Source organism: Lagenorhynchus albirostris, chromosome 17 (genome assembly GCF_949774975.1).
Source record: "Lagenorhynchus albirostris chromosome 17, mLagAlb1.1, whole genome shotgun sequence".
In the NCBI taxonomy this organism is placed as follows: Eukaryota; Metazoa; Chordata; class Mammalia; order Artiodactyla; family Delphinidae; genus Lagenorhynchus; species Lagenorhynchus albirostris.
The window spans coordinates 9146058-9171994 of record NC_083111.1 but is presented as its reverse complement, the minus strand read 5'-3'; the positions used below and the strand labels follow the sequence as shown (position 1 = coordinate 9171994).

Here is a 25937-nt window from a genome sequence, read left to right as displayed (position 1 = left end):
CAAAAAATGCTACAAAGAACATACTTGTATATATTTATTCACACATGCAAGCCTTTTTCTAGGGTACATACCTAAGTCTAAAAAGTGTTTGTGTTACAGAATATGTGCATCTTCACCGTTACCAGATATTGCCTAATTGCTCTCAAAAACAGTTGTAATACTTTACAGTTCTACCAGCAGTGTTAAGAAAATTCTTATTTCTCTACACCCTTGACTTAGGTTCACATTTTTGTCATACTGATGGATATGACATATTATCTTGTCTTTAATCTGCATTTCCCTGATGACTAGTGAAGGTCTGATTTGTCTTTTCATATTCTTTTCCAATTTTTCTATTAGGTTGTTTTTCTTCCTTGTTGATTTTAGTTCTTCAGTATGTGCTAGAAATGAACACTTTTGAAATTCTGTATTTTGTAAATATACCTTTCAAGTTTGTGCCTTATCTTTAATTTACTTAGTTACACAGAAGTTTTCAAATTATAACATCATTAAATCTACATTTTTTTCCACTAAGATGTCTTTTTTAAAATATAATGTTGTATGAAATCCTGCTGACCACCAAAGTCATGAACATACACTCCTATATTTTCTTATCAAAGTATATTTTGCCTTTTACATTTACATCTTTACTCACCTGGAGTTTATTTTTGTATTTTTGCCAGGTAATACTTTAATTTTTTCCTATGTGGAGAGTCAATTTCTCCAGTACCAGAAATTCACACTTACAAAGGTTCTGTTCAATTGTGTTCAAAACCAGCTGAGAATGTGAGGCCTTTCACAACATCTTTAACCGCACCCATGGAGCTTATCACTCATCATGCCCTTCTACAGCAGCATTATTTTCTTGCCAAACCAGACTACATATTGCATTCACTCTTCTTGAAACACGTTCTCTCCACAAGTCCTGTTCTCTTTTTTCCTTACTAAATTGTAAACTTATGAAAACAGACTTTGTCCAATTCGTCTTTGCATCCTCCATACTTGGCATTGAGTTGATTTTCAAACACTCTTCAATTTTATTCTGAATTTGACCCTTATAGGTGGGAACGCTCACCTAGTATAAGCCAAATCTTTATATTTTGGTTTTCACTCTGTCTTTCATCTACTTTCCCACCAAAATATGCCTAGTGTTTCTAAATGTCTTTTAAAATTTTAAACAGAAACCTCAAAAAACTTCTAATGACTAGGAACCCAAGTCATCCTTTCTGCCCCGTTTGTAGGACAGTCTGTGCTTGGGGTCAACATTGAAGTTAGGAGGCACCGTCTGCGGGCCTGGCCTGGCCTTGCCCCTTTGCCGCGATGCCAGCGGTGGGCCGACCCAGCTCGGGGCTGGGGCGGTGCGTCCGTGGCCGTGTTCGCATCCATCGTCCTTCCCTCGTCTTCCCTTCGTATCGTCCATAAGCCTCGACCCTGAACACAAATGGCAAGATGTGGAAATTACCTCCTAAGTCACCGTACATCCTTGTATGGAACGCTGGGGTGTCAAACTTGGCTGCCAGCCTTCCTAAAGACGATCTTAGCAGCTCCCGACGATTTTAGGCAGGGGTTGCCGATGGCGCAAAGTTCTCAGGCGACTTCTAGAACCTCTCGCCAGCTTCCCCTTCTGCCAGGTTACCATTTCGGTCAGGCAGAGACCCTGCGGTTCCCCTTCGACCGCTGGACCGGGCGCCCCAGTTAGCTCTGGGTGACTTAAGGTCACGTCGAGAAAACAACTGAAAGGGCAGATTCGAGGACGCGGAGACCGCCCCGTGCCCACCCGGCACTTTCCCGAGTCTCCGCAGGCGCAGCGGGGCGCGGCGGGGGCGGGGGCGCGGCGGTAGCACCGGCGGCAGCGGCGGCGGCGCCGTGATGGGGCGCGCAGGGTCTCTGGTACCCAGGAGCCGCCCGGCCCCGGCCCCGCCCCGGCTCCGCCCCGGCCCCGCCCCGCGGCAGCCACGCGCACGCGCCGGGACAGCTTTTCCCATAGGCCCCTGCGGCGGAGCACCGCCCTCGCCCTAAGCCCTGGATCGGCCGGGAGGCCGGGGTTGAGTCACTTGGCTGCGCGCCGGCCGTGCCTTTGAAAGGCGGCGGGAGGCGGCGAGCGCGATGGCGAGCTTGGGTCTTCTGCTGAGAGTGCTGGGCCTGGTCCTGTGCGGGGCGGCGAGCCTTGGGCTGTCCGCTTCTCCCGCCCCCACCTCCAAGAAGCCCATCATCGGTGAGGAGGCGGCGGGGGCCGGGGGCGGGACCGCGGTGGGCGCTTCCAGCAGCTGCGCTCCGGCGGCTGCGTCCTGTCCTAGAAGAGCCAAGTTCAGGTTTAGGATGTGTGCCTTCCTGTGTAGCACAGGGGCCAAGCCATCATTTGGATCGTGCTGAAATATAGCTAATTAATGCCTCGTTGATTTCCTCAACTCCAAGGCTCTTAAAATTGGAAGGGAGGAAGGTGCACTGTGAAGAATCCTGCGGATGGTTTAATTGTCTGTACTTAGCTAGGAATTTCTACTGATTAAACGAATTCTATACATGCATTATCTTTATTAAAATTTCACCGGCTGAGGGCGCATTTCGAGGAACGATGCATTATAACGTATAAAAATCGAATTGGCTAGATAATCAAGAAATAATGGTATGCCTTGGTCTTTGTCATCTCCAGCAGAGGAGGGCAGCAGCGGCTGGTGTGATCCTAATGGCAGTTCTGTTCGGTGTTAAAGTGAAGCATGTCATTTTTCGTTTTCGACAAATGTATGTTTTAAAAAGAGAGTAAAATCAATTTGCATTGCCAGAATAGACATTTGATACTGGGCAGGGGAAAGCAACCCAGGAGAAATCGGCCCGGATTTTAAATTTGCAGAAAGTAACTTGTGTGTGGACAGGTAAAATGGTCTCATTTTAGCTGTAGTGTTATGCCTTTCATATTGATTTTTGTGTGTTCCCTCCCACCCCGAAGATGGGCACTGTATTGTGTGACTAAATAGAAAGTAGATGAGCATTTTTTCGTGTATATTGGTAGTGCCCAGTTTTCAAATGTGTTGTGTATCAGTATTTGGAACCCGGAATGCCTTATTTTATAAGCTACTTAAAATAGTGGTTAGGGGCTTCCCTGGTGGCACAGTGGTTGAGCGCCCGCCTGCCGATGCAGGGGACACGGGTTCGTGCCCCGGTCCGGGAAGATCCCACATGCCGCGGAGCGGCAGTGAGAGGCCCGCGTACCGCAAAAAAAAAAAAAAAAAAAAAAAAAAAAAGTGGTTAGAATCTCCCAGGGGAATTAACTCAAAGTATAATCTCATGTAGTGTGCTGGGAATTGTGGGTGCAGAGGGGAAGGAAAAAGGAAAGAAGAGGAGTGATTGTTTTCCCTTTGCTAGAAACAGTGGTTTCTAGGAAACAAGTCCAGGGTCAAATATAGAAAAAGTAAGTAAGCTTTTGGTTTACCCTGATCAGTTAAGACAAAATAGTTAAGTGAATACCTGTGTGCAAGGCACTGAGTTAGGAGTGCAAAGGATCAACGAAAAAGCAGGGATTTGGTTTGTTCAGTTCACTCATGTGTCCCCAGCACCTAGTTCAGTGCCTGGTATATAGTATGATTCAGTAATATATGCCAAAACAGTGAATGGTGATGTCATCGGATTTCTTTCCATGTGGAGAACTGGTTGGAGTTGGAAGGCAGTTGTTTAAGAAAGGATGCAGAGAGACCTTTTAAGGGTCTATTATAATAGTCTGGGGTCGGGGGGACGCAAGATATTAGTTGCTTGGATTAAGGTGGTGGTGATGATGTTGGAGAGATATGGATAGAAGATCTTTTCACTCCTTTACTTTGTTGTCAAGGAAACGATGTGCCTTAGAGTGCGTGTGTGTGTGTGTGTGTGTGTGTGTGTGTGTGTGTGTGTGTGTGTGTGTGTGTGTGTGTGTGTGTGTGTGTGAAGGGAGAGGCCTCCTTCTAGATTGAAGGATCTGTACTCTGAAGTTGATTCTAGCTTTTGTGAAAAAGGCTGGTGCTATTGTAGACCTACTTTGGGGGCTTATTTGGCCTCCCTAATGAGGCAAGAGAGACGGCTACTTAAAACTCAGATCAGCCTCCACTACTCCTTTCCCAAATTCTATAGACGTGCTTTCAGGAGAAGCTTCATATTTAATTCTGTGAATTAAATGAGTAGAGTAGTGACATTTCTAGGGTGATGTGTTTCAGTTTCTGAGCAGGAAAAAAGGAAATTGCTTGAAAGTGAAACTTCTTTTTTTTGTAATTTAGGAATATTAATGCAAACGTGCCATAGTGAGAACATGAAAATCCTGGGAAAATACTATATTGCTGCATCCTATGTAAAGTATCTGGAATCCGCAGGTGCAAGAGTTGTGCCCATAAGGTATGATTCGATAGTTTTTACTCTGAGTAATACAAGCTGCAACTGCTGTTTTATCTCTAAAATTATCTTTTATCTCTAAAATGAATGCTTTCTCTCCTATGATCACGTCATTCAAGTGTGTTAACATCACACCTGATTTTTGTCACACATCTAATGCTTAGGAGTCTCTCATTAAGTCGTTTAAGGTGTGAAGCTCTGTGCATCTGTGATATCATTAGACATGAGGCATATGTATTAGACGGAGAATGAAATGAGTCACCTTTCCCCCAGAAAAGGTGATCCTCATCAGACAGCGTGGAAGTAATGGAGTGAAGACATCTACAGCGGCACTTCATCCCGTAATATTAGGGTAAGGAAACACTTAGGGAATCAAGGAGTGTTCTAGAAGAGGACTTTTAAAACACCTTTGCGCTCTACTCTAGAAGTTTGGGGGCTTCCCTGGTGGCACAGTGGTTGAGAATCTGCCTGCCCATGCAGGGGACACGGGTTCGAGCCCTGGTCTGGGAAGATCCCACATGCCGCGGAGCAACTGAGCCCGTAAGCCACAACTACTGAGCCTGCGCGTCTGGAGCCTGTGCTCCACGGCAAGAGAGGCCGCGATAGTGAGAGGCCCGTGCACCGCGATGAAGAGTGGCTCCCGCTCGCCGCAACTAGAGAAAGCCCTCGCACAGAAACAAAGACCCAGCACAGCCAAAATAAATAAATAAATAAATTTATAGAAGTTTGGAAATTACTACTACAGCAGTGTTGCTTCAGTATAAATTACAGGTATTGCAATTTTAAAGGAGGTACATTATTTTTGTGATATAATGACCTAGAATAAGAAAATGACTCATGTCATATTCATGACATGACGTGATAATAAATGATGCATGTCATTTTGATTTGGAAAGAGTTGAATTTTTTAACAGAAACCTTGTAAGTATTGATATTATCTTATCATCCAAAATTGGTTATATTTGGGGGTCTTCCAGCACCCTCACCTAATCCATTATAAGTGATTTCACACACAAAACACAACTGTTTGCTCTGGGCAACTTGTTTTTGTAAATAATTTCGCATTAAACAATTGTAACAAAGAAAAGTACTGCTCAAAAAGAACATTAATACTAAAAATACAAATATTACAATTTTGAGAATGGTACCACCAAATGGTTTTATGTTTAGAGTCATAAGGATTGTCTTTTTGCTTGATCTTTTACATTTAACTGTCTCTACTCCAAGATGAACGTTCGCTTTTGACATTAGTCTTCAATTTTATAGTAGCAGATCTAATTTTTCAAATGAAATCTTATTTGGAACCCAGGTAACAGCAGCATTTTAGAGCTGAGGCAGAGGCTCTGGACAGTCCTTAGGACAGTGTTGCAAAGTTTTGATCCTGGAAGCTTTTTCTGCAAGCTCTTCTTTTAGGACATAGTGCTGATAACACAGGTGGGAGGTGGAGAGTAAAAAGGCAGGTAGGCCAGTGCAGAGATGGCTGCTAGGTGTGAGTAGGCTAGGTGTGAAGCGAGAAGGGCTTGTCTTAGAGCAGTGGTTGTAGGATCGATGGGTAAATATTCTTTAAAAAAAAATCAGTAAGACCTGATGAGTAATAGAATGAACGGGCACAGGGAGGAATAGATGAGAATGACAGAAGTTTTGAAATGGGAAATTTTGAAACTAGGGAAGTTTTGAAACTGATGATTTGTAGAATACTGGGACTTAAGCCTGAGATACTGAAACCGTGACTGTCAGCATTCAGGTCAATTTCCAGCTTGGGTTCCCAAAGTTCACTTGAAGGTATATTGCTCAGAATTAGAATCACGTGATCCTGTAAAAACAATGTAATGCATGGCAGCTTAATTCCCAGAGGAACCTGCAGAGGATTGCCTAATGTAGAACAAGACAAGTGATCACCCCGGTAACATCGGATTCATTTCTGAATTTCGGATGCTGGGGACCAGCTTCTGCAGTTTAGAAGGGAAAGGAGGAGGATGGGAGACCTAATCCTGGAGCAGCTGAAGAAGTTTGTCTTTGGTGTCCTTCCGCCTTCTGCCTGCCGCCTTCGCCCTCGGTGGCCGCTATACTCAGGTTATAATGATCTTCCGCCGCAGGACTAGGGAGACCCACCGAGTGTCCCCCACCTGAGAACTGGCATGTGGCTGCCCACAGGCTGCTCTTGGTTTAAAAATGTGCTTCATTCACGCAGTGCTTAAAATATGTACAAATCAGAAGACTTTGTAAAAGTCTGAATTCTTGGCTTCCTTTTTTTTGAAGGCGGTTTTCTGGAGCTCATTTTAAACGGAGCACGTGCTGTCCATTGGCAACAGCGCCTGTCACTCCTTTTCACGTTGCTGAAGCTGTGTCATTTGCCATCATTACCAGACTTTCGCTGTTTTCTTTAAAAAGAACTTATTGAGAGGGTCTTTCGTTTCAAGAAAGTCTGATAACATGGAAGCACCGTCTGTGGTCAAAGAATGTGACCTGGTCTGTTTTGCCTGCAAGGCCTCTGAGGCGCTTGAGTTTGTGACACCCGCTGCCCCCAACCAACAGTTAAGCCCCTTAATAGTGATAAACAGGGCCCGAAAATTCAGTCATGGACAATGGGGGAGCCATTTACTTAGAATGACTGAAGTGACTGGAAACAGGCTGCATGGCTAGCTGGTAGGAGTCCCTGGAGCGCAGCTGAGTGATCTGAATCCATTCTGGCTCCTCGTGATGGTAGTTGCCCATCTGGTTTAAATATCCATGGGGAAGATTCTGGGCCCCTGCTGGTTCCTTCTCTGTTGACACAATCTGGGGAGATTGAACTGGCAGAATACTGGGACTGACATTTCATCTTCCTATCACTTCCCAAGTCACAGCCACCTGCCCATCTATCCTCCATTTAAGATAGTGGTAAGCACCACTGCAGTGTCACCCACTGCTCTGTGGCTCTCTGCCAGAGGAGGATTATTATGAATTTCTGAAAGCACAGCTCATTTGGGCTTAGAGGAGAGCCTAGAGGGGTTTTCTGGCAAAGCACAGCTATGTCCGGGCATCATGGGTATCTCCTTAATAATGGGAGAAGTGTCCTAATGCCTCTAGAACTTTCCTGTGCGGCAGAAATGGACTGTAGTTGATATTTGAGAAGGCATTATGCCTTTTTATTCTCTTATGCAACCAGAAGACTCTGAACGTAGCACAGTTCTTGCAGGAATTCATAAATAGGATGCTCTTTTCCCTTGTTCTTTCATTCCGTCGAACTTCTGGAAGAGTAACCTGTCTTACTGTGACAGAAGTCAAGGTTGTAGCCAGTTGTCACAGACTAATCCCGTGGGTTTTCTCTGGAGAAGGGAATAAGATCATCAGTAACGTGGTGATTGTTAGGAAAACCTTACCAGATGTTTGATGAAGGGAACTTCAGAATAATTACCTGGGCAAATTAGGCCCATCTACAGGGACCTGCATGTAGTCTGTACCGCCTAGATCTGAACTCTTCTGACTTGTGAATACACAGTAGTTCTGAGACCTTTGCGGTTGGCGGTAGGGGTGGGTTGAAGCAGAGACCTGGCATTTATATTTTTTGCCGAAGCTTCCTGTAGTTAAGATAGGTATGCTAATAAATCTCTTAGTCTTTACTTAAAACTACTGAATATCCTTACTTTTTTTTTTTTTATCTTGGCTAGCAGAGAAATTACTGGTACCCAAATCTCATGGTCTTTAATGTTTTGCATATTAACATGTACCTCACAATATCAAATTACATTAGACCAGAAGAAAACATGTTTACTTGTCTGATTAGCAAAACAAGGATATAAGTATGTGGCTTTCATGTAGTTTGAAAAAAATGCCTCTAGGAAGGCAGAGAGGTGATATAGTCCAGTATTTAAGAATTATTTTTCACCCGGCTTTTAAAAATTAATGTGGTGACTTCATTTAGAGGCTTACTTTTCTTCTTAAGTTTTGGAAATGGATGTTTTGTAATTATTTTTATTGTTTTCAGGCTTGATCTTAAAGATGAAGAGTATGAAAAGCTTTTCAAGTCTATTAATGGGTAAGTTGCCAACATTGGTTTAATATAGTGTAGGAGGTCTAAGCAATGCAAAGAAGTACATATAAATTTAATACATGTTTCTATGTAGCTGTCTTACAGTGGTGTAATATTAGTTTTCTGAGTTGAGAGGTGCAGAAGTCCTGCAGAGAGAAGGCAGGTTAAGAAATAAATGTTACACAGTAGACAACATACAATTTTTTTTAATGTGCGACATAGTCTTTATTCTTTTAATGCTTGTCTTAAATGTTTTGAAGCCACTTTGGAGGCCGTGGCATACTGCTTGCTTAGGGGATGTGTAAGTCTTAAGAATGAGAATATTAATTGGTTATTTTTCCGAAGGTGACTTGGATAGAACTTGGAAAAAAAGTTTTATATCCTCTAGCTTCTCCGCAAAAGATATGATTGCTTAGCTCGCAGAAAAAAAAGCAACCCTCTTAATCATATGAAAAAATGTGCAACATTACTCACAATTAGAGGAAAGCTAATTATAGCAATTAAAAACCATCAAGTTAGCAAAGAGCAGAAAATGTGCTAGTACTCTGTGGTGAGGGTGTGAGGAAACAGTGTTCTTATCCTTTACTTATGGGAGTTGTTGATCCAAATAATCAATAAACAATTATTAAGGAACAGAAGAGAGTTTATTCGAGCCAAATGGAGGACTATAGCCCAGGAGGAAAGTGCTCTGGAAAAACACGATTTTATATCTTGACAGAGCAAAGAACGAACATCAAACACAACAAGGGTACATTCCTTCAGGGTTTTGACAGACAGATTAGCACATATACAGCGAGTCAGCATGACCTTGGTGTCTGGGAAGGGAACCTTATCTTTGAAGGACTACTAGCATGGGCGTCATAGGAAGGGGAAACATTTATCCCCGTCTTCAAAGTGGACTTTTTTTGAAACTTCTGGATAACGTATTATTTTCTTAGTGGTTAAAGCAGTTGTACAGCACTTGTTTGATGCGCCATAAGATAGGCTGTTCTAGTTAGCGTAAAGTTCAAGCCAAATCATGTGTCAGCCAGGATGATGTCCCCATACCTCAATAGGTGAAAATTTCTTCCATCAGGGTGAGTTATATAGTCTTTGGGGGGCAGGTTTTTTTGTTTTTTTTGTGTTTTTTGTTTTTTATTTTTGCGGTACGCGGGCCTCTCACTGTTATGGCCCCTCCCGTTGCGGAGCACAGGCTCTGGACGCACAGGCTCAGCGGCCATGGCTCACAGGCCCAGCTGCTCCACGGCATGTGGGATTTTCCCGGACCGGGGCACGAACCCATGTCCCCTGCATTGGCAGGCAGACTCTCAACCACTGCGCCACCAGGGAAGCCCTTGGGGGCAGTTTTACAGTATCTATTGAAATTAAAAATGCACATACCATATGACCCAGGAAACCCTTCAGAGGAATTTTATTTTACAAATATAATCACCCCTTTTAACATATACACACTACTATATATAAAATAGATAACCAACAGGGACCTACTATATAGCACAGGAAACATACTCAATATTTTATAATAACCTATAAAGGAAAGTAATCTGAAAAAGAATATATATACATACATACATATACATACATATATGTATAAAAAAATGAATCACTTTGCTGTATACCTGAAACTAACACAACATTGTAAATCAACTATACTTCAGTAAAAAGAAAATAATAAAACAGAAAGAAAAATATAATCCCCCCTTATGTGAAGACTTAGGCCCAAACATATGCATTGTAGAATTGTTTAAAATACTTCTGATTTAGAACCCATCCAACGGTCCATCAGTTGGGAATTGGATAAAAAAATAGACTATATGCATATAATAGAATATTATGCACAGGTTAAACATGAGGCTATCTATAGATGTTGCCCTGAATCACTATTGTTCTGTGAACCATGTGATAAGAAGCAAGGCACATAGTGGTGTGTATAGTATACTACCATTTACTTTTGTTTTTAAAGTTGGGGTGAGGAGATATGTATAGCATATATGAGGTCAACATAACAAATTTTAAAGGTGGTTATTTCTTTTTTTTTTAAAAGAACACCCATCTTTTTAAAATAATTAATTAATTAATTTTTGTTGCAGTGAGTCTTAGTTGCAGCAGGTGGGCTCCTTAGTTGTGGCTTTGTAGGCTCCTTAGTTGTGGCATTCGAACTCTTAGTTGCAGCATGCATGTGGGATCTAGTTCCCTGACCAGGAATCAAACACACGTTCCCTGCATTGGAAGGCAGATTCTTAACCATTGCGCCACCAGGGAAGCCCCATAATGGTGGTTATATCTAATCAGGAGTGGGATAGAGGGAGTCTATTTTACTGTAAAGCTTTTATAAAAAGAACTTTTTAAAAATTTTAGAAAACTGTTCATTTATTAATATATTTTTTAAAAAAGCTATGTTCAAAACAGTCGTTTGTATTCACCTCAGTTTGGATCAGTAAATATTTACAGTGAAGTTAGTTCAATTTAGTGAAACATTTACAATGCCTGTTATATGCAGTGTACTTTGGCATGGACAAAGATAAATAAGTCCAGGAGAGAGTATATGGTAGAACCTCAAAAATATACAGCAGGCAATGAGCAGGACTCTAATGCCACTTCCGAAACACCTTTACTGAGCCTTGTATGCAGTTTTTATTTTGGGGGGGCGGGGCTTGCAGAGATGAAAAGGCAGAGCCTTGCTTTGAAGGAGTTTGTCAACCGAGAGGGACAGTCAAGTTTTACTTTATGAATGGACTTTGAGATTAAACATACCAAGTTTGTTCAGAGGCAGCTTTTTAAATACTGAGTCAATGAAAAGGGAGAACTGCTAATGAGTCTTCATTAAGCCACTTTAGACTGTAGGGTTTTCTGCTTGGTTTTGTGGCAGATGTTCTGCCTTATAGTTTATATATTTCCTACTAGACCACGATCCTACTAACAGCAAAAATTACCCATCTTTGTGTCTGTGGGCTAATACCTATTACTGAATGAACACAGTCTCAAAGGTGATATTTCACATGTCTCAAATTCATATTTAAGTATTTTCAAAAATTTTAATATATTTAATTCATAAATTATATTTATTATATATATAATATAAATTATATTTATAATATAAATATTTGTATTTAAATTATATAAATATTTATTTTAAATTATATATTTATATTATTTGATTAAATATTTAATTAATATCAATTAATATTTAATTAATATTTAAATATTTATATTTAAATTATATAAATATTTATATTTATTATATATAATATAAATTATATAAATATAATTTATTTAATTTATTAAATTAAATAAATTATATTTAATTAATAATTTTGTAATCTCTTTTGAATATCCTTAGTTACTTTAAGAGCTTTTTAGAGTTAGTTTACAAAGTTGATATGAAAACATAAATATTTTTCTCTCTCTCTCCTTTATGGGTAGGGTAAAATAAAGTCAAACGCTTGTGACTCCCCTTTTTCTCCTAGAATTTTTTTAGAATGGTAATTGTGTTCTTTTTCAAATTTTTCTAACACCATTCTTATTTCTGAAGAGATTTCAGGGTAATAATAATAAATTTTAAATTCCATAGATATTTAATTCTAGCCTACTATATTTTTATGACTAGTTTGTTCTTTATTGTTAAAACAGATGTTTTTTGTGAGCTAAGCCTGACTCATGATTACGGGCCTGCAATTGATTTTGGCATCTCTGATCATCTTAATGTAAACCTAGCTATACTTGGAATTTTATTTCTACTTGATTTCTAGCTGTGTGTACTCTCCTCCCCTCCCCCCATTTATTTTACTTTAATTTATCCACACTCTATTTCAAAAATAAACTTGTTTATCCAAGAGGTTTGGTAGAATATGCACAAATTCATTGTTAACTGCAATAGTTTACAAATGGGTGGGATTGTAAATTTTTTGTATTTTCTTTTTGCCTAATTTTTCTCATTTTCTCTAATGATCTTGCTGCTTATGTAGTAAGGGAAAGTTGTTTTAAAATAAAATGATTGTTTATTTTCTGGGAGTGGGGAGGGGTTGAAATGCATGCTGTTTGATGTTGTTTCAGGATCCTTTTCCCTGGAGGAAGTGTTGACCTCATAAATTCAGGTTACGCCCACGTGGCCAAAATATTTTACAAGTTGGCCATACAGGTAAACCTCAGTTATTTCTTATTATTCCAGGTGAGCTTTTGTAATTTTCCACGAGGATAATTCCTTTTTTAAGCACGTGGTAATACTTTCTGCACAATTACTCTAGTCTCGTCACACCTTTAACTGTTGGGGTGCCTGTTCTTTTCCAGCCAGTGGCAGCTCTTGGCTCTTTTCTCTGCACTTCATTTAATTCTGGGCTCCAGGGAGCCTCAGGGCCCTGCTGGCCGGCCCTCTCTGTTTGGGCTCATTAATGTGAACCAGGCCCTCATGGTGGCCAAGTAAGCTGGCTTCATTATGTACTGGGCATTGTTCATGTGTTGTGTTTTTTTTTTTTTTAATTATTTCTTTGGCTGCGTTGGGTCTTTGTTGTTGTGTGCGGGCTTTCTCTAGTCGCGGTGAGCGGAGCTACTCTTCATTGCCGTGCGTGGGCTTCTCATTGTGGTAGCTTCTGTTGTTACAGAGCACGGGCTCTAGGCATGTGGGCTTCAGTAGCTGTGGCATGCAGGCTCAGTAGTTGTGGCTCGTGGGCTCTAGAACGCAGCCTCAGTAGTTGTGGCGCACGGGCTTAGTTGCTCCGCGGCATGTGGGATCTTCCCGGACCAGGGCTCGAACTGTGTCCCCTGCATTGGCAGGCATATTCTTAACCACTGTGCCATCAGGGAAGTCCCTGTTCATGTGTTGTTAATTCTCATCTCCTCTCCGTGCAGTGACTTGCAGAGCCTCTCGATTCCTTTTTAGTCTCCTAAAAAGACTGCTCCTGCCTTTGCACCATAGCTCAGACCCTGGCTATTTCTCCCCTGAACTGTTAACAGCAATTTTCTAATTAATCTTGCTGGTCCTACTATCTCCCCAACCTTAAATATTTCCCTAAGAAACTGCTTTTAGCATATGAGATGCTTGTTTGAAAACTTAATGGCTTGGCTTGATGACCTGTAGCCTTTTATAGTCTTTGAGTCAAGATATACAGTGTGTCCACAGCTTACCTTTTCCAGACTTTGCTTGTGCAGGTAATTGCAGCCAGGCTGGTATTTCCAGCACATACTCTGTGTCCTCCTACTTTCAGATCTGCTTAGGCTGTTCCTTTCTACCCCGTCCCTAATTTGTGCCTTAGCCAGCTTTTCAGGGAAGCCCAGAGACAGAATATCTTGAAGTTAGCTGTTCATGTCTCATCAGATTGCATGGCTCTGACACCCTTTGAGGCATTCCTCATTTCATATCATATGGTTCCATGTACTTAGTACATGCTCAGTGGATATTTTTTGGAAAAACTAGGGAACAAAATTGAAATTTTATAACATGAGTGATTTAAAATGCATTTGGAAAGCATATATATGAACATTATAAAGCCACTCTTCCTTTGCATATAGAGACTCATGTAACTGGCTTGTTCAATTTAAAAAAAAAGGAGCCACCTAACCCGTAAGACCCAAAGGCCTATTTAAAAAAATATAATTAGGGCTTCCCTGGTGGCACAGTGGTTAAGAATCCGCCTGCCAGTGCAAGGGACACAGGTTCGAGCCCTGGTCCAGGAAGATCCCACATGCCGCGGAGCAACTAAGCCCGTGCACCACAACTACTGAGCCTGTGCTCTAGAGCCCGCGTGCCACAGCTACTGAAGCCCGCGCGCCTAGAGCCCGTGCTCTGCAATGAGAAGCCCGCGCACCGCAACAAAGAGTAGCCCCTGCTCGCTGTAACTAGAGAAAGCCTGTGCGCAGCAATGAAGACCCAACACAGCCAAAAATAATAAATAAATAAAAATAAATAAATTTTAAAAAATGTAATTAGCTACTTGAAGATTTCAAAGCAAAGAAAAAAGCTTAGCAACCTTGAACTTCCATTTAGCTGTAGCCACTGGGGTCCACAGGCCCTGATGAAGAAGCCCTGAGAAGTGATTTCTGTGAGATCTATTCGGTTTCACTCTGTGTCCTTCGCTCTGCTGATCACAACAAACAAAAGATGTGGTCTCAGCAAGTGGGGATTTAACGTTTAGTTCAGAAATCAAGTTTGGTGTGCATATGGAAACAGAGAACAGTTCAGCCCTCTTTTGTGTTTATTGTAAGTGGATGCAGTAAGACCCTTCAACGTAACGTATACAATTCTAACTTCTAAAAATAAAATTTTCCAGACTTGCATATAAAAGTATTAAAATCCTATCTTGAGATAGGAAGTATAGGAATTAATGCTGTTCTATATTTTTCTCATTGAAGAAGAGAAAAAAACTCCCTAACAATTTCCTCATTTAAAATGAGTTACTGTTAGGTTATAAATATATATATATATATTTTTTTTTTAATTAATTAATTTATTTTTTTTGCGGTGCGCGGGCCTCTCACTGTTGTGGCCTCTCCCATTGTGGAGCACAGGCTCCGGACGCGCAGGCTCAGCGGCCATGGCTCACGGGCCCAGCCGCTCCGCGGCACGTGGGATCTTCCCGGACCGGGGCACGAACCGGCGTCCCCTGCATCGGCAGGCGGACTGTCAACCACTGCGCCACCAGGGAAGCCCTGTTAGGTTATATTTTACAGTCTATGCAGGAAAACCACTGCTTTTAGAAAAGTTACAAAACCCAGTTTTGTAACTGTCAGCACACTCGGGTTTAATCTTTGGTTAATCAGAAAATTCAGTTGCTGGAATGCTTCTCCCCCAGTCACACTGGTTGTTGTGACTGCCTCTGAAGAAACCCAGTACATTTGTACTTTTTTAGTTGACAGCTTTTACTCTCTGAAATTTTATTTTACTTTTGCTTGCCGACTGTTCCTTTCCTTCCAGATCATGGCTTTCACCTGATTTAAATCTGATTCGCTGAAGGTGGTATAATGCAGCTGTTACTATAAATTCTGAGATAATGGAGGAAAGACTTCCATTCAGAGTACGTTCAAAACTGGACAGTCATTTAAAGCAACAGGATTTGTAGAAAATGTGTAAATAGGCATTTATCTAGCATCATCCTTGATATTTACAGTCCCTGAATGTTACATGTGTTGTTCGGTAGTTGACTGGCAAATGTCTGTATCTTTCCCAGCACAACTGAGTTTGGATAGTTTGGTTAATTAAACCTGAACTATTATGTGGGAGCTTGATCTAAAGAGAAATTAAGTGATATCCTATGGATAGAAGAGAGAGTAAGTGATAGCCTACTACTATTGATCCTGGAAAACTCCTTAGAAATCCATGTACACCTCAGGTGCCAATCTTGTATGACAAATCAAATGTATAATTTTTATTTTGAAAAGTTTGAGTAAGCTTAGTTTTCTCTTTATTCTGCACAGGGTTTTGGTAATGGAGACTATTTTCCCACGTGGGGGACCTGCCTTGGATTTGAAGAGCTTACGTATCTGGTCAGTGGAGAGAGCTTATTAACCCTCACAGATACTGTTGGAATTAAAATGCCACTGAACTTCACTAGAAGTAAGAATTCTCTTTTGATCCTGAAAAAAATATTAACTGGGCAGGATTAATAAGTTGCAAATATCAGAGTAAAAATATGTTCATCACATTTGTTAATTTTTAAATTATTTGCACAGGCTGAAGATGTGAATGGTCACTTTTTGTACTGAGTTATAAAGTTGGCTTAAGGAATTTTGAATGTTGATAACTTATTGCTTCTAGTGACGTCAGGACAGTGCATGATTAAAAACTCTAAAATCAGACTTGGTGTTGAGTCCTAGCTTTGTCACTTCTGCCTTGGGGTATCATTTACCCTCTCTTAGCTTTAATTTCCTGATTTGTAAAAGCGTTTACCTCTTAGGATTTTTTTGTGAGGATTAAATAAGATAATGTTTTCCAGGTACTCTGATAAGCACTGTAAATATTACTCTAATAAATGTTAGCTATTATTATTATAGTCAGCATTTTTCCCTTGGCTGTGTACTCTGTTTCGATCCCAGATAGGGTGCACTGCAATTCCATTCTAGTACCAACAACCTGGAGTTAGCACAGACTCCAGGTAAAGGTGATCTCCGTGACTAGACTGCCCTCATGTCGGATACCAGCCACGAGTCATACCCCGAGGCCACCCATACATCTGATCAGATGGCCATGAATCTTGGGATTCCCACAATCCCCCTCGGGTTTAATAATTAACTGGAATGACTCTCAGAACTCAGGAAAGTGCTCTGTTTGCAATAAAGAGTTTTACTGTAAAGGATACACATGGGGCAAGGTCTGTGAGGGAATATAGAACTTCTTGCCCTCTCCCTGTTGAGTCAGGGCACGTCACCCTCCTGGCACATCAATATGTTCACCAGCCCTGTAGCTCTGGTGAACTTTGGTGCTCAGAGTTTTTATCGGGACTTTATTATGAAGGCATGGTTGATTAAATCATTGGCCGTGTTATTGAACTCAATCTCCAGTCCCTGTCTCATCCCTGGAGATCAGGCTAGCTCAAAGTCAGACCTGCTCTAGAAGTCCAATGCATGTCCATTGCACTACATAGCCAGGTAAAGTCAGACCTGCTGTAATCGCGTGGTTAGTTTTTCTGATAACCAGCCTCATCCTGAAGCTGTCCAGGGGCCACCTTGTGTCACCTCATTAGCATTACAAAGACACACCTATCAGTCCGGAAATTCCAAGGGTTTAAAAGCTCCCAGTCAGGAACCCAGGACAAAGACCAGACAAATGCTTTATTTACCAATCTGTGTAAATAGATCATGATTCTTGGAGGTTACTTGATTTCTGAATCATCAGAATTGAATGTTGAATGCTACCAACCATTCCTGTTCTCAAAAGGATTTTGGATAGAAAGTAGTAGTTGTTATACATAGAATCTATAAAATGCTCTATACTTTTCAAAGCTCTTTCTCACATTATCTCACTTAATTACTGCAAGAATCCTGTGGGAAGTGTATGTATCAGGTCAGTCTCTTTTGGTTGTCTGTGGTTAAAACCGAGTTTATACAAAAAAAGGAATGAAATCCACTGAAGTAAGGTATCAGCGGATTTTTATTATGTAGGGCTCTGGGATTCTAATGGAAGCCATTAGCATCCTGAATGAGGGATTCATTGAGGGACAGCTGGCGTTAGGGCCTTGAACACCGTCAGGCTTTTCTTATCCCTTTGCTGGCGTATGTCTGTGTCAGACTCCAGAGCCTTCATTGAGGTAAATTGCTTCTTTTTTTTTTTTGCGGTACACGGGCCTCTCACTGTTGTGGCCTCTCCCGTTGCGGACGGAGCACAGGCTCCGGACACGCAGGCTCAGCGGCCATGGCTCACGGGCCCAGCCGCTCCACGGCATGTGGGATCTTCCTGGACCGGGGCACGAACCCTTGTCCCCTGCACTGGCAGGCAGACTCTCAACCACTGTGCCACCAGGGAATCCCATTGCTTCTTTTGATCTATTTAGTGAGTAGAATTATCTTGGCCTGGTTAATGTTTTTTCCTACGTTGTTGGTATTTTTAACCGTTTAAGTCCCAGATACCTTTGAAAATGTGTTAAAAGTTCTGGGTCCTTTCCTGAGAAAACAAATATATACACATGTGGAAAATTTCACCTATTTTTCAGCGCTGTCTAGAGAACTCATTTTGAAATCCTCTGCTTACTCTATGGCTAGCCTGCTCGTTATCACGTCTGAAGAATTTTAGTTATTTATGTTACAGTTCTACAAGAAAAGTACTTAAGTATGGAACATATTTGGAATTGTGTGTTAAACTTATTTTGTGCTTGACTAGAATACTTCTGTGGAAACGATGTGTTTGCATATCATTTAGTCATCTTGATTATGTCTTAACAATGGCCTCTCTCTGGCTGAAGATCAGTTGACTTCAATGGATTTTATTTTTTCTGTGTTTAAATTATTTCTTTTTATGCTTGAATTATTTCAGGTCCATTGCAGAGCAGAATGTTCGAGAATTTTCCTGCTGACTTGTTGCTGTCATTAGCAATAGAACCTCTGACTGCAAATTTCCACAAGTGGAGCCTCTCTGTGAAGGTATCACATTAATAACACAATGAAATTAATGCATTTAGATTTACTACAGAAGTAATTATTTTGTTTTTATTTTTGCACTTTAGAATTTTACAATGAATGAAAAGTTAAAGGCGTTTTTCAATATATTAACTACAAATACAGATGGCTCTATTGAGTTTATTTCAACAATGGAAGGTATGTATCACTGCAGATGTACACTTTATTTTACTTATTATATTTATTAATTTTGATTTTATAGTTCTCTTATGAATAAGATCATGTTACTTTGGGGACTGAAGTTAGAAGTTAGGGCATTTTTGGAGACAGGAGGCCTGTTTTGCCCATGTTCCAAATCAGTTGTGGTTTACCTGGGTCACCTTCTATGATAGGGTGATGAAAAAGGGAAGTGAAGAGTTAAGGGGAGAGTGGATGAAGAAATAAATGGAGAAAGTGATTTCTGTTTCTAGTAATACTGCAGCTTAAGTACATGCTGCAGACAACAGCAAAAAATGTGACTGACATACAGAAAAACATCTTCCTAAGTAAATACATTGATGAAGTGACAGTAAGGGTATCCAGGCCCCAAATTGCAGGAGGTAAGTGGAGTATTTAAACCAGCCTTATTATTGAGTCATGAGAGCTTGAGATGAAGCTCAGGACCCCCCCTCCCTGGAGAGTACCCCCGTGGAGCAGGACGCGGAAGGCTGGACCCTCCGTGAATCCTGCCTGCACAACTGCAGGGAGAATTTGCCATCTTGAACCATAGCGCTAAGCTGGTGGGCTGGTAAATCAGTAAAGCCCCGAGTGTTTTCATGACAGGCCGGTCTAGCGTGGCCCGCGCTATACTAACTGGGAAGTTCGGCACATCTTAAGTCAAAAAGTGTGTTTGAAGCTATCTCGGACTGATAGTGCCTCAACGTGCGTGTCAGAAACAAACGTCAGTAGTGCTCTCTGGAGGAACCTGCATTTTTCCGGGACTTTTAAGAAGTTTCCATATGAGATTTTAAGGAAAGTGATTGGTTCACAGCCAAAACATCACAAGTGCACAAGGAAGCAAAGTACCATGAATGAGAGCTTGCAGAAGCAGTAGGTGATCTGTCAGCTGGCGAGACTGATTGGTGCTACTGGCGAGGCCCGAGCACTGGACTGGAGTCAACTGGGACGAGGCAGAAGTAGTTCATGCTATTCGCAGGTTGTGGCCATGTCACTGGCTCCCTTGTTGGGGGAGGTCAGATGTCTGAAGGTTCAGAAACGACCTCCCCGGAATTCTGGGAAGGCTGATGAATGCAGTCTGAAGTGAACCACTCTGAACTTCTCTCTCTAACCCTGTTTCCCCTCCTGTATTTCTTACTTTAGTTGACAGCGTTGCCATTCACCGCATCATCTAGTGTTGGCTGCCCTTGACTTCCGGCCCTCATCCTCCACATCTAAGAAGTCCATGCCACTTGCTACTTCCCACATCCTTCTTGGGAATTCTTCTTCCCAGATCTCTCTATTCCTCCTGTCCGACTGCAGCATAAACCACCTGCCACCTGTGTTGCCGCAGGAGCTCCTAACCGTTCCACAAACCTGCCTTCCAGCCGGTCACCAGCAATCCCCCGAGATTCCAGTCTGACCACATTGCCTGGGGAGAAAGCTCCTCAGTGGCTCTTCAGCACTTGGAGGATGGAGTCTGGATTTCCCAGTCATTTACTCAAGGTCTCCCCCGCAGCCCTCGCTAGCCTGGATTCCATGCACCCTGTTCAGTACACACAGCCCTCCACAGAGCAGCACTTCTTGCCCCCGTGCTTTTCCTTATGCTCTTTCCTGTCCTCTGAAAAGCTTTCCTTCCTCCCCATTCCCTTCTGCTGATGGCCTCTTAGCTAGCTTTAAGAACTCAGGGCAGTGGTCAGCTCCTGGAGGCCATCCCTGCCCGTTATCCTTTCTCGCCACATCCTCAGTTCTCCTCCTTTATACTTGCTCTGCACTTCCTAGGAATGTCTCTTTGCACTTATTTGCTCATGTTCTGTCTTTCCTCCTAGGCTAAGAGCTCATTGAGAGCTGGGACTCTGTCATTCTTTGTGTTTCCAGGACTTTATGGAAATCTCAGTAGATGTTGAATAGATGAGTAATTATTTAAATGAAAGAGTATTGGCTTGGAAATTAGGGAATAGGACTTCATGTTGGTTCTGTTCCTGGCTATGTCATCATACCAGGCTCTTTTGAAATTTTTATCTTCTGAAAGTTTTCTGACACCTACTAGATAGAAACACTTGAGATGCTCCTATATGCGCATTTCCTTCCTGTTCTTGATATTTTGTTCTAAATTAGTGAGCCAGGGCGTGATTCCTAGAGTTGTCAGGAACCTGCATTGATCTTTTATTGACGCAGTTTACAAAAAATGAGTAAATCTCAACTTGCTTCTGAATGTCAGTGTATATCTCTGTCCTATCCATTCATCTATCTGAAAAATCTTTATTACAATTTATCACTTAGGGTATTTCTTTTTTTTAATAAATTTAATTAATTAATTAATTAATTAATTTATGGGTGTGTTGGGTCTTTGTTGCTGCACGCAGGCTTTCTCTGGTTGCAGCGAGCGGGGGCTACTCTTCTTTGAGGTGCACGGGCTTCTCATTGCGGTGGCTTCTCTTGTTGCAGAGCACGAGCTGTAGGCGCGTGGGCTTCAGTAGTTGTGGTGCGTGGGCTCAGTAGTCGTGCCTCTTGGGCTCTAGAGTGCAGGCTCAGTAGTTGTGGCGCATGGGCTTCATTGATCCGCGGCATGTGGGATCTTCCCAGACCAGGGCTTGAACCTGTGTCCCCTGCATTGGCAGGCGGATTCTTAACCACTGCACCACCACTTAGGGTATTTCTTGTTCTAAATAATACTTTTCATATCTCAAAGAAATATATTAGAAGATCTGCCTTTCAGTTACCTATGTGTAACAGTTAATTTCCTGGTCATCCAGCCCATGGGTCTCCTGCTGGTGGCATCACATGTGGTTCAAGACAGAGAAAGAGAGTATGTCACAAAGAAGGAGGGGGGGGAGGGCGCAGTGGGGAGGGATGGAGTAGAGTGACCGGAGCTGCTTGCTGGTAGGTTCTTTTCTCTTGTGAATCTAGACTGAAGAAGGCTAGGATAAAATAGGTTTCCTTCTTCTGACATGATCTCTCTTAGCAGAGTCTCATGGGATATGCGGACAGTGCCCTTTTCCCTAGATATCTCTACTTTTGGATAATTCATTTCTCTAAGTATTTCCCGTGGTAGTCAGGGTTATAATTTCAAAGCAAGAATAATAGAGGGAGGATTTTTTTTCAATTAAAATGAGGAAAGGCATATGTGAAGAAAAAAAGAGATGAGTATAGATATTTCTCAGAAGGTAAATATTACACATATTTTTTAAAAAATTATGGAATTTTAAAGCCATATTTAGAAGTAGAGAGAGTAATGTAATGATCCCCTGGGTACCTTTCTCTAAGCTTCAACAACTATCACATTTATATGGCCATTGTTGTTTCATATCTGTTTTCTCCTCATACCAGCTTAGTTTTTGTAGTAAATCCTAGGGATCATATCATTTTTGTATATAAAGATATTTAAGAATTCTAAAAATAAGTGAAGTACATTACCAAAAATCTTTCACACCAAATTTAAACTTTTAAAAACTATTTAAAAACTGGCAGCATGAAACCATGAACCTTTCCATAGACTGAGAGACACAGTTGAGCCTGAGACTTATGTAAAAGGGCACTAAAGATGCTGGCATAGTTCATGCTCATGTGAATGTCATTATAGGAGGGGATGAAAATGCGGTATGAAGTGGGGGGAAGAGAGTTGTAGAAGAAACTTGTGTCTAATCAGATGTGCGGTTTACTGTTGAGCTGGGATATATTCAAAGGCTCAGTTATTTCACTCAACTCTGATCACCTAGTAAACGGAATCGTATTTCAAATTATAAAAGGTTGTAAGTCAGTGAAATATTGTATTGTGAACTTTCACATTGACTGTGAACTGAAATTGTTTGTGTCTGAGAGAATGTGCACAGTTTAATTTTGTCTGACATTGGGTGTTATAAAAATAATGTTTTACACAGCATGTGAAACATAATTTAATTGTTAAGTAACATCCCAGACCATTGTTACTACTTAATACTCACCAGTCTATGTTCTTTATGCAGGATACCAGTATCCGGTATATGGTGTCCAGTGGCACCCAGAGAAAGCTCCTTATGAGTGGGGAAAATTAAAAGGCATTTCCCATGCGCCTAATGCTGTGAGGGCTGCATTTTATTTAGCAGAGTTCTTTGTGGCTGAAGGTAATATGGGGCAGGGGTTATAATTTTGTCTCTCTAGTGTGGTTTTGAAGGAAATCGGCCTCATCTGAACGTCTGTGTACTTTTACTCTATAAATGTTTTGTAGGTTTAACTTTTAAAAAAATTAATTCATGTGAAAGCCCTGAAATTGAGATATTAGTCATTCAAATCAAACCAGGACAGTTCTTTCAGTTAACGGTACTGTACAGTCTAAAGTGGGCTGATTTCCTGAACAACAGCATAAAGATTGTTTTGTTTTGTTTTCTTGAGTCCTTTTTTTTTAGATTCCCCTCCAATTACTCTTTTTAGGGATAATGATTTAATTATGACATTCTCTGAGGATTAGATCTTACTTTTCCAAGACAATTATGTAAATTGACTCTATACTCATCAGTCTGTGGTTTTAAGGCTGCCTATCTGTAGGTATTGGCACAGTGGAGAAAGTTAATACGCTTTGCCTGCTTTTTCATGATGAAAACACAGGCATAGTCATGCTAGGTTATGTTTGTGGGTAAATTGAGAATTTGGTTATAGATGCTTGGGTTTTAGTTGAGTGATATGGGTGTAAGACAGAGCTACGAACACAACTTGCAAGGGATTAGGGCGTCTCTCTGGCAAGTCGCGGCCCCGGGAAGATTTCCATGAACTTTGTTTGCATCCTCCCTTCATGCTTGCCCTGAGGTTTTATCAACCCTCGGTCCACACTCGCAGGTAAAGTGCTTCCTCCTGAGTTCACTGTGGTTTAGAATTGTGCTCCGGTGAACAGGTCATTTCATTACAAAAACCCCAGATTAAAAAATAGTTCTCCCAGGTATAGTATTAGTCCCAAGAAACATTTTCATGTCGTTTGAATAGGAGTGATGAGAACAGCAGAGAGCAGAGCAAGGCTCCCTGCAGCAGTATCACAGGAACGGCTACATGGCCTTCATTTTCCAACATCCCTCTTTCTAAAAATGCCACGGAGGCCTGTATTTACTTTATTTTGACTTTAGGGTAAAGCCTGAGCCCTCACCCCCTCACACCTAAAGTTTCACCATGCGACTTCTTTGTGCCTCCTTGCTTTTCAAATTTCTGCCTTACCTGGGGGAGATGCCTCCCTTCTCCCCTGCCTCGGCTTTGCCAGTTTCTCCATCCTCTTGAAGCGTCCTCCTGATTAGTCTATAAAAACTTCTGTGTGGTGACTAGACAAGACTTCTTGAGCGTTAGGACCTTGCCTTGTGGATGTCGCCATCCCCAGGCCCTACATCAAGGTATGCACACAGTAGGCGTGTGGTAGGCGTTTGAATGAAAGGGGAGTGAGCGCCACGTGGGGTCTGGTGCAGGGTTAGCACGGCTGCTGTCAGGAAGGCTCTACTCCAAATCAGGTGCTGCTTTATTTGGGGGAATTTGGTAAGACGTTTCTCGTTTTTGCTGGTATTATCCCACTTAATAATGCTGATTATAGGAAGAAATATTTTAAAGTAGCCTTTTGAAAATTGTATCCTATCTTTTTAAAAATTAACGCTTTCTTTTTCTTGCAGCTCGGAAAAACAATCACCATTTTGAATCTGATGTTGAAGAGGGCAAAGCACTAATTTATCAGTACCGTCCAGTTTATACTGGGAACATTTCTTCGTTTCAGCAAAGTTATATATTTGATTGAAAGCCTTCAATGTGTTAACAGAGAAATTTTGATTAACTCCATGATTAAACTGTTGTAATAACTTGTTACTCATGACGATAATAGAAGGCCACAGAGATTCCTTTTCTATGATGTTACTGGCTCTGATTCTTCATTCAGTGTATTTGACTATTTATATCACATTTGATAGTCAGTGAGACAGATACATAATCTGAGTGTTTTTCATGGAAAAGCTTTCTTTTATCTGAAGATTAGAAAAAATAAATTTATTGAAAATACAGATATTTCATTTTTTCTAATTGATTGATTCTGGAAATACATACCACTCCCTACCCATCCGCCTACCTCATCCTTGCTGAAGACTCTTTATTTTTTTATTAATTTTTATTGAGTTATAATTAACATACAACATTATATGAGTTTTAGGTGTGCAACATAGTGATTTGATATTTGTATACATTATAAAATGATCATCACAATAAGTGCAGTTAATGTCACCACAGGAGATTGTTACAGTATCATTGACTGTATTTTCTCTGTGTATATTACATCTTCAGGACTTAAATTATTTTGTAACTGGAAGTTTATATCTCTTAATCCCCTTTACCTACTCTGCCCTACCCCCTGCCTTTCTCCCCTCTGGCGACCACCTGTTCATTCTCTGTATCTATGACTGTTTCTGTTTAGATGTGTTTGTTCATTTGTTTTATTTTTTAGATCACATATATAACTAAAATCATTCAGTATTTGTCTTTCTCTGTCTGACTTATTTCACTTAGAATAATACCCTCCGGATCCATCTATGTTGCCACAAATGGCAAGATTTCATTCTTTTTTATAGCTGAATAATATTCCAGTGTGTGTGTGTGTATACATAATGGAATGTATATATATGTATACATATATATGGAATATATATACATACATATGTGTATGTATACATATGTATATATGTTTGTATATATGTATATTTATTGGGTTGGCCAAAAAGTGCCTTCAGTTTTTAAGTAAAAATAAAAGACACATTTTTCATTTTCACCAAGAACTTTATTGAACAACATATTCACCCTTTTATTCCACTACCTTCTGCCACTTTTCAGGCAACTTCATAATTCCATCTTCCCAGAACATTTTACCTTTTTGAGCAAAGAACTGTACCAGGTACCTTTTACAGTCTTCCGGGGAATTAAAATTTTTTCCATTAAGAGAATTTTGTGAAGACCTAAATAAATGGAAATTCAAAGGTGCAATGCCCCGTGAATACGGCAGATGAATCAGAACTTCCCAGCCAAGCTATAACAGTTTTTGCCTGGTCATCAAAGAAACATGCGGTCTTGCAGTATCCTGATGGAAGATTACACGTTTTCTGTTGACTAATTCCAGGTGTTTTTTGTTGAGTGCTGCTTTCAGTTGGTCTAATTGGGAACAGTACGTGTTGGAGTTAATCATTTGGTTTTCCAGAAGGAGCTCGTAATAGAGGACTCCCTTCCAATCACACCATATATACAACATCACCTTCTTTGGATGGAGACCAGCCTTTGGTGTGGTGGGTGGTGGTTTATTTCACTTGCCCCATGATCTCTTCCGTTCCACATTGTTGTGCAGTATCCACTTTTCATCGCCCACCACAATTTG

At 41.0% G+C, this 25937-nt stretch overlaps 1 protein-coding gene across 2 annotated transcripts; it reads left to right on the top strand.

Annotated features, from left to right (window-relative positions):
• Window positions 1–1987: 1987 nt before the first annotated feature.
• On the top strand, window positions 1988–25022 carry GGH (gamma-glutamyl hydrolase). 2 transcript variants are annotated; one of them, XM_060127504.1, is made up of 9 exons: window positions 1988–2194; window positions 4221–4335; window positions 8300–8350; window positions 12398–12482; window positions 15752–15890; window positions 18303–18409; window positions 18493–18583; window positions 22546–22683; window positions 24202–25022. In XM_060127504.1, the coding sequence occupies exons 1-9, from the start codon at window positions 2086–2088 to the stop codon at window positions 24321–24323; spliced, it is 957 nt and encodes a 318-aa protein (XP_059983487.1). In that variant the 5' UTR covers window positions 1988–2085; the 3' UTR covers window positions 24324–25022. The 2 variants fall into 2 exon arrangements, with proteins under 2 accessions (XP_059983487.1, XP_059983488.1); XM_060127505.1 differs by lacking the exon at window positions 22546–22683.
• Window positions 25023–25937: the final 915 nt, after the last annotated feature.